General features: G+C 27.5%; 1 protein-coding gene across 5 annotated transcripts; it reads left to right on the top strand.

Moving 5' to 3' along the window:
• Positions 1-2,286: 2,286 nt before the first annotated feature.
• LOC136075126 (uncharacterized) lies at positions 2,287-8,540 on the top strand. 5 transcript variants are annotated; one of them, XM_065787449.1, is made up of 9 exons: positions 2,287-3,033; positions 6,225-6,257; positions 6,499-6,615; positions 6,691-6,876; positions 6,952-7,041; positions 7,118-7,153; positions 7,294-7,418; positions 7,666-7,730; positions 8,198-8,540. In XM_065787449.1, the coding sequence occupies exons 6-9, from the start codon at positions 7,141-7,143 to the stop codon at positions 8,256-8,258; spliced, it is 264 nt and encodes an 87-aa protein (XP_065643521.1). In that variant the 5' UTR covers positions 2,287-3,033; positions 6,225-6,257; positions 6,499-6,615; positions 6,691-6,876; positions 6,952-7,041; positions 7,118-7,140; the 3' UTR covers positions 8,259-8,540. The 5 variants fall into 5 exon arrangements, 4 of the variants coding, with proteins under 4 accessions (XP_065643521.1, XP_065643519.1, XP_065643520.1 ...); XM_065787447.1 differs by having other exon boundaries at positions 2,309-3,033; positions 6,691-6,780; XM_065787448.1 differs by lacking the exon at positions 2,287-3,033 and adding an exon at positions 3,078-5,347 and having other exon boundaries at positions 5,474-6,257; positions 6,691-6,780; positions 7,294-7,358.
• Positions 8,541-9,153: the final 613 nt, after the last annotated feature.

The raw sequence follows: 9,153 nt of genomic DNA, 5'->3' as shown, positions 1-9,153 counted from the left end.
TATTTTTGTAAATTTTGTTTTTTCTTTTGTGTACAGTGTGTATGTGTGTGTGTGTATATATATATATATATATATATATATATATATATATATATATATATATATATATATATATATATATACATATGTATATATACATACAAATATAAATTTATTTTTTTGTAAATAACTTTTGCTCTCCTACAGTAAGTGTAGGGTAGATTATGATCAGCATCTTAAGCGAAAATTGGAATATTTTCGTATATAATTATGCTGGATCCAAAGTTTTTGCGAAAAATCAATTTTTAGGGATCTCTATTCATGATTCACTTAGATATTTGTACACCTGGAATTTTTTAATAAAAACACAGAGGTTTTAAAAAAGTAGCAAAAGTGCTCATATTACCCAAACCACTTGGTAATACGGGCACTTTAAATTAGATCAAAAAAATAACATTAATTAAATTAAAAAATAATAATCTGATAATTAAAACAAAATTTTTTTTATTAAAAACATTATCTAATTTTTGGCAAAAACTTAAATTTAAAATAAAAAAGCCTAATATCTCTTACTTATCTGTTTTTTAAATATATTTTACTTTGTATAATTTATGGACAATCCCTTACTGTTATATATTTAATGTCTGTTTTCTGGCCCTTTTTAGTTATATGTATATAGAAAATATGTCTGTTAATATTTATTGTAATGTGATCTTAAAAACATCTTAAGCTATTTGCTAATGCTTTGCGTAACTGTTGTGATGTTATTGTTATAATGTTTTGTGTTGATAGACAGCTTGGCTTCCCTTCCCGTTGGTGTCTATCGTTAAAAATGATTACAGGTAGTTTCATTAACTGCTTTTAATCATTCACTAAAAGCCAAGATAACATTTGATATTACTATAGTACAATTTTAATACCTCATAATAATTTTTTTTATCTTTAGCGTTCTTAATTATTTTCCTCTTTGAATGAGATTAGTTAAATGAGTTGGCTTTTGATAAAGCGTAACAATTACTATAAAAATGTTGAGTAAAAGTAAAATCGCGTTCTTGAATAAAAGAATTTCTTTTCAAACAAGTTGACAAGTTATATTATTAAGTTATATTAACATACAAGTTAAGACATAATTTTTGTGAATATTTATTTTTTAAGCTTCACTCATCACTCTTAGAAAAACAAAGAACAGTTTGAAAAGAATTAGAAACTACTCAGTTAAAAGTAAAGTTAAGAGAAAGAAAAGGGAAATTTTATTCCGGATATTTTACCTAAACAATTTTCCGCAACTTTAAAATAAGACTTGGATAATCTACCTAGCAAGGACAAGACGTATTCAATACGTATTATTTTGATATTATTTACATCTTTTCTAGAGTAGACCATAAAAATACGCATTAAAAACGTGTTTTAAAGTTGAATTTTAGCGGAATTTAAAACTTATCTGTAAGAGACGTATTAAATACGTACTATTTCTATATTTGAGAGATATCTTTTGCAAACAAATATAATACGTGTTTAATACGTCTTTTAAAGACCAATTTCATCTTTAAAAGATGTTTTAAATAGTTTTGTTTTATAATTTTTTCTAGACGACAAAGACATTCGAACTTTTCTAGAATAGACAAATAAAATACGCATTAAAAACGTTTTTTTAAGATGAGTTTTAGCGGAATATAAAAACTCTTTGAGAGACGTATTAAATACGTATTATTTCTAGATGTGAAAGATGTTTTTCGCAAACAAATATAATACGTGTTTAATCCGTCTTTATAAGAGTACAGTCATCTTTAAAATATTTCTTTTACATTTCGTTTTTTTTTGTAGATTTTTTTTGAGACGACAAAGACATGCGAGCTTTTGTCGAATATATCCGATGGAGACGAGCTTTAGTCGAATATATCCGATTAAAGATCTTAAAAAGAATAACAACATTTTTTTTATACTATAGTACAAAATAAATGTTTTTATTCAGCTATTGCTTCTTGTTTATTGACTCGATTTATTTATTAAATTGCACACAAGACAGCTTTTTGTACATCTTTACGTACTTGGTTTTTATATACTCCAGTTAATTTTTTTTATAATATTTTCATAAAATTATTATGGCTAGACAGCGGTGTACACTCAGATTTTTTGCCGGTCGCCCGTCTGGTGACTGAGAGTAAAAATTTAACTAACTACAGTCGCCCGGCAATGTTTTGAGTCGCCCGTCCGTCAAAGCCACGATCGTGGCTTTGAAAGAGTTCTTTAAAACTATGACTTTGAAATTATGATCAGCGCTATTTTTACAAAAATACCGCTGCTCTTAAATTTAAAATGGTAACATTTAATCGAGCACATTTTTGGTATATTGTTTATATATATTTGGTGTTGAAAATAGGCGACAATGAAGGAAGTTTTATATATATTTTTTCTGATTTTTTTTAATTGAATTTTTCTGAACGGCATTTGGATTTTATTAAGTGCTCAAAGGGTTAATAAATTTATATAGTTATTAAAAAAAATAAATGGAAAAGAGGAAAAAAATTTAATTCGCCCATTCGGGCGACTCAATTGCAACAAATTGATATTTCCAGTAGTCCTTCACAAGATTTGGGTGGCATTTGCCAACGGGCGACTGCGAGTGTACACCACTGCTAGATCAATAAATTGCCAAGAAGACTTACCACATTCAAAAATCAAAGTTTCATGTTATAAAATTGTTTACATTATTAAAACAACATAAAACCACTAAACTTTCAGACTGCAGTCTGAAAGTACTTTCACACTGCAGTCTTAAGTACAAGTGTAAGTACAGACTGTACTTAAGTACAGTGGTTTTCAGTACTGCAGTTCAGTACTGAAGTTCAGTTGAAAGTATTCCAGGCTCATTTCTTTAAGAATTTGTCCATCAAAGAAGTTATACAAGATCCTCAAAATATCAATTAAGACTTTATCATGAGCTTTATGTTCATAAAATGTACACAGTAATGTTTCGATCCAGAAGTTCAGAATGTGAAGAGCTCGTTAATTTACAGTTCAATTCTTCAAACAAAAATTTAAAAAATGGCGTAGGTATTAGACTATTTGTTGCAGTTTGTTTTTTGCACTATTTTGTTTGAGTGCATTTAATGTATTTGTTTGCTTTCATTATTTGATATCTTTTTTTTTAATATTGGTTATAACTTTGACATCATATGTAAATTTGTTGTTATACTATATAACTCATGTTATAAGTTAATAGAAAAGTTTATTTATTCAAAAGTTTTATTTAGCTTTTTTCAATATTTTCAAATGTGGCATACTTCAAAAAGTACCGTAGATTAAATGCAATTTTAGATACTATTGTTGATTCAACCAGTAATGACAGTGACATAAATAATATACCAATAACACAGCCTTTGAAAGACATTGTCGAAAAGCAAGTTAACTATTTGTCTGATCATAATAGTAGTGCTGATTTTAGATATAATGAAAATTATATATCTTCGTCTGAATCCATTGGTAATCCTGATATATTCCGAATAAAAGAATCATTAACATTCAGTCAAAAATTAAGGCATTTGGTACTAAAGCACAACCTAAGTAATAATTGCACAAATGATTTTCTTGAGTTGCTTAAAAAAAGTTGCCAAAAAATTGTCGAACTTTTCTTAATACTCCTAGACATATTGACTTTAAAGAAAAAGCAGGAGGTTTTTTCACTTATTTTGGAGTTGAAGTTGGAATTGTGAGGGAACTTAATAAAATTAAAAATAATAATGTTGATAGTGTTCAGCTGTTCATTAACATTGATGGTCTTCCAATTTTTAAATCTTCTAAAAAACAATTATGGTCTATTCTAGGGAGGTTTTTGCATTCAGATGTTTTTTTGATTGGCTTGTTTTGTGGATTTTCAAAACCGAATTCTGTAGATGTGTTTCTTTCTGAGTTTATAGGGTAAGAGATATCCATTTCAATATAAGGTTTCATTTGCGATGCTCCAGCTTGCTCTTTTCTTAAAGGTATTATTAGCCATAGCGGATATTTTTCTTGTGAACGTTGTCAAGCAAAAGGTACACACAAAAACCATAAAATTGTCTTTAATAGTTTTTATAATTGTTTGCAGAGAGAAACACACCAGTTTAATGCTTTCTTGTACAAAAAAAAACAAAAAATTTGCACTCCTCTAATAAGTTTGCAAATTTCTTGTATAAATAGTTTAATTTTAGACTACATGCATTTAACATGTTTAGGAGTCATGAAACGAATTCTAACATTTTTAAAGCAAGGGCCAAGAATCTGTAAGTAAAAATACAAGTTCAAGACTTATCTGCAAGGTTAGTGGCCTTAAATGGTATGCTACCTTCTGATTTTGTTCGGCAACCTCAATCACTTTCCGACTTACCATTTTGGAAAGGTACTGAGTTTAGGCAGTTCTTACTGTACAGAGGGCCTTTAGTTTTAAAAGGAATTGTTTCCAAAATAACATATGAACATTTTTTGTGTTTTCATGTTGCTATAAGAATACTTTTGACTGAAGGCAGTGATTTCAGAAATCATTATGTTGTTTACGTGCACAATTTGCTTGTATTCTTTGTTAGGTCAGCAAAAGACATATATGGTGATGACTTCTGTGTTTACAATGTACACAACCTAGTCCATATACACGAAGATGTTGTTAATATGGGGTGTTCGCTAAATCAAATATCAGCCTTTCCTTTTGAAAACTATATGCAAAAAAAATCCTGTTGTTCAAATGGCAAAACAGCATGCTGAGTTTAATGAAGTGATATTTCAATCAACAAAATCTCAGTTGAAGTATCACTTCGATTCCGGGATTCTTGTTTCCTTATTAAAGAGCAAACATTTTGCTTGTTGAAAGAAAAATTAGATTGCGGCCGCTATATTTGTGATAAATTTAGATTAAATCACATATATTCTTTTTAAAGTACTCCACATGATTCAAAAGAAATTAATGTTGCATTTGTTCCTTATATGAGTAAGTTGCGCGTGCACCAAGAAACTATATATAAGTCAGAACTTATCAATAAAGTAGTAATTCTTCCTTTTAAAAATGGTTATGTTTGTTTACCTTTATTTCATACTGAAAAGTTCTAAGTTTTTATTTACCTACTATAACATTTTATAAGTTTGTCAAGAATAGAAACTTTATTTGGAAGTATAATTTTGAAGTATCAACAATATAATATATGATGTTATTCTTATAAAAAAATAAAAAAAAGGATGAAAGAGTTCATTTTTTCGTTACATTTTAATCAAGCCATATAAAACATTAAATTTAGTATAATTTAACTGAATTAACTTAAACTGTTATTGGGTTGCTTATAAATAAAAGAATCAGTTCTTAAGAGAGAGTTTAAATGGTTAAAAACAAAAATTGTAGATGGCAAGTGACATTTTTGTTTTTGACTTTGACTTTTTTTAACCAATTCTTTTCCTAGCAACTTGCTTTTCATCTTTGTTATTTTTTATTTATATCTCAAATTTATTTAAATTGTTTTCATATTTCCAGAAGATAGACAGTTGTGCAATGACTTTAGTTTTACATCTTGTGGTGAGCAAGTTACCACTGACGATGAAATTTGCAATGAAGTGACCACAGGTACAAATTTGTTGTAATGCTTGATTTAGCTAAAAAATAATTTGCACGCTCCACACTTAGTAAGTGACTGGGGCCCCGGCCCCGGTCATTTGAGACTGTTTTATATGGTTTTAAGGCATCACAAAGTCAATGTAACAACAATTGCTCTTCTTTAACTTGGTCAGGATTATTATATCTCCATTTTAAATGCCCTTCTAAGGAGTCTTGCACTTGCAGAAGCGTCTTTGAGTTTTGTATGCAAATGTGTCCATATTAATTTTGTTGAAAAAATTTTAGAAGGAGCACCAGTCGCTCCTCTTTTAATTTCAACACTGACAAATATCAACACCGGTCACTTACTATCCACACTATTTATCTCATCTTGATGTTAATTTTACTAATATAATATTTATCTCTGTTAATACGTCTAACAGGAATCAGCAAAGAAGTCCCTATTTTACTACCAAAACCTCCTTCCTCTATTTACAAACTGTCAATTGCTACTCTTAAAGAAAATAAAAGTATTTTTATTACCTTTTCATATTTTTTTGTATTTAAATTAATTTTCTTTTTGTTATTGTTCCTTTAATTTTTTGTCATTATCAAATAGTATTTTAACATTAGACGTTATATTTTAAAGCAGAAAACATAGCCATAATCAATGACAATGCTTCATTTTTAGATAAAACAATAAAAGATCTGACACTACTTTCAGGTAATGCAGTAGTAAGATTAAATTATAAATAATTTCTTAAAATTAGAAATAAATTGTAGTCCTTAAATTGTTATCCATTTGAAGTTAGCTCACCTAGTAAATAAGTATATAAAATCCCCACCTAAATACTGCAAAATGAGAAAAAAATCAATTGAAAATGCTAGATAACTATATTTTGATGACTCACTAGATACTATATATTTGTATTTTTACTTAATACTCGAACAATATTTTGCAATAGATGTAACATCTGATGATGATGATGATATAGTAGATTTTATTCGAACAAATAAAAAACGAAATATAAACTCTCAATCACCAAGTCACCATGCTGGGGCTAAACTAGACAAAAAGTCAAGTAAGTTTATAACTTCGTTTTTACACTCTAGTCAATTCCAGTTAAATGTGATCTGAAAACGGATTTATTTTTTAGAAAAAGAAAAGCAACAATTTCCAATGGCAGAAGAAAGTCAGTCTTAATCACCAAGTCATTTTACTGTGGCTAAACTCGACAAAATGTCAAGTAAGTTTATAACTTCGTTTTGAACAAATAAAAAACAAAATATAAACTTTCAATCGCCAATTCACCATGCTGGGGCTAAACTAAACAAAAAGTCAAGTAAGTTTATAACTTCGTTTTTACACTCTAGTCAATTCCAGTTAAATGTGATCTGAAAAAAGATTTATTTTTTAGAAATAGAAGGGCAACAGTTTCCAATAGCAGAAGGAAGTCAGTCACAGTTACTAAGTCACCATACTGGGGCTAAACGAAACAAAAACTCAAGTAAGTTTATAACTTCGTTTTGACACTCTAATCAATTCCAATTAAAATTTGATCTGAAAAGCTGTTTATTGTTTAGAAAAAGAAAAGCAACAGTTTCCAATGGAAGAAGGAAGTGAGTTTAACTTTAATTGGAAAAATAGTTTTAAAAAATTTGTTTGCTAAAATTTATGATATCAATTATTTCATCATTAGATGCAATGTTATCTTTTACAGTGCAAAGTTGAATTTTAAACACGGTTTTCAATATTCTAGAGTATCAACGTAAGTCGCTTCGGTACCTTGTTGAAATTAGAGACCTTCTTTCGAGATTAGTAGAGGTAAAGGACCCAGAAAATAGTAAATTTTGTATCGAAAAAATTATGCAACGAAAAGCATTTGTAAGCTAGTTTTTTATTTTACATTTAAAATAAGGAATATTGATGTTTTTTAAATCGTGTTATCATTGCAATGACATGATTTTTTATCTCTTGAAATATTGTAAGAGGTAAAAATGATTTTTTAATACTTAAAAAAATAAGATAAAAATGAATATTGAATAATGCATACACATCATATCTTTTAAACAGTCTATTTAGAAATGGTTTGAAAACTACTTAAATAAGCTTTAAATAGCGTTTTTTTTAGTTATCTAAACTGAAAAATATTGGTGGTGTGGATATGGCAGATTGTACCAGAAATATATTGGGAAAGTATGATTTTTTCAAGTTTAATTTTCTATTTTTAATTATGAAAGCATAATTGTTGTACAAATAATATGCGACATACAATATAATATGTATATATATATATATATATATATATATATATATATATATATATATATATATATATATATATATATATATATATATATATATATATATATATATATATATATATATATATTTTTATATATATATATATATATATATATATATATATTTATATATATATATATATATATATATATATATATATATATATATATATATATATATATATATATATATATACATATTGTTTATTGTATATCTTATATTATTTGTAAAAAAAGTATATTATATAGTACATAGTCATTTTTTCCAAAAACGTCGAATACGACACTTAATTGTCATATTCAACTTAATTAAGCTGACAATATATTTAAATTTAACTATTTTTGCTTAACTTATTTCAGAAGCGTTACAAGACAGATATACGGTCAGCGACAAAGAACTACTACGAGTTGTCAGAAATAAATTGAAAAATGCCCCTGGAAGATTAAATAATGCCCCTGGAAGATTAAATAATTCTATTGATATCTAAAAAAACATTTATATTACATTTGAATTATGTGCATATATGCACATAATTCATGTCATATTTTAACATAGCGATTTTGTTGTTATTTGCGCATATAATGTTCGAACGTTCGAATTTAATTTAACCGTAATCTGTATCTTTAATGAAGGCTAACTGTATATTTTATACTAGAAAAAAAATTAATAAATCTATAATTCGTTAGAGAAAACAAATAAAAATTAAATTGTTATTATTTATTTACTAAAAACCCGTATTACGGGTTGCATACTGCTTGTGTTTTATATATATATATATATATATATATATATATATATATATATATATATATATATATATATATATATATATATATATTAAGTATAATAGTATTAGGCCTGTAGATCGAGCCGAACGAGCCAAGCTTGCCAGGGCTCGGCTTGGCTCGTTAACATATTAAGAGTGTTCAGGCTCGGCTCGAGCTCGTTTCGAACATGAGATTCTTTGTTCGAGCTCGGCTTGTTAAGGATTAGTATTGTTTGGGCTCGGCTCGTTTTACATGTTGCTCGAGCTCGACTGGTTTAAAACTCGAAATAGTTATTGTAACCTGTTAGTTTGAAGCTCGTTTAGTAAAAGAAAATTGTTCGTTAAAGGCTCGTCTGTAAATAATGCAAGTCCAAATCAACAAACAACATAAACAATCCTACAGTCTATTAGACATGCAAATTAACAACATAATGAAATAAGATTCCACAAATCTAAGAGTTCAAAATAAAAGTTAAAACTAATAGCTCAATGTTCAAACTTAATGTTCAAAGTTCAAACATAATGTAAACTCTCACTAACATAATAATT

Source organism: Hydra vulgaris, chromosome 01 (assembly GCF_038396675.1).
Source record: "Hydra vulgaris chromosome 01, alternate assembly HydraT2T_AEP".
Lineage (NCBI taxonomy): Eukaryota > Metazoa > Cnidaria > Hydrozoa > Anthoathecata > Hydridae > Hydra > Hydra vulgaris.
Note: the sequence above shows the minus strand (reverse complement) of the source record. Positions and strands in the feature narration are given on the sequence as shown.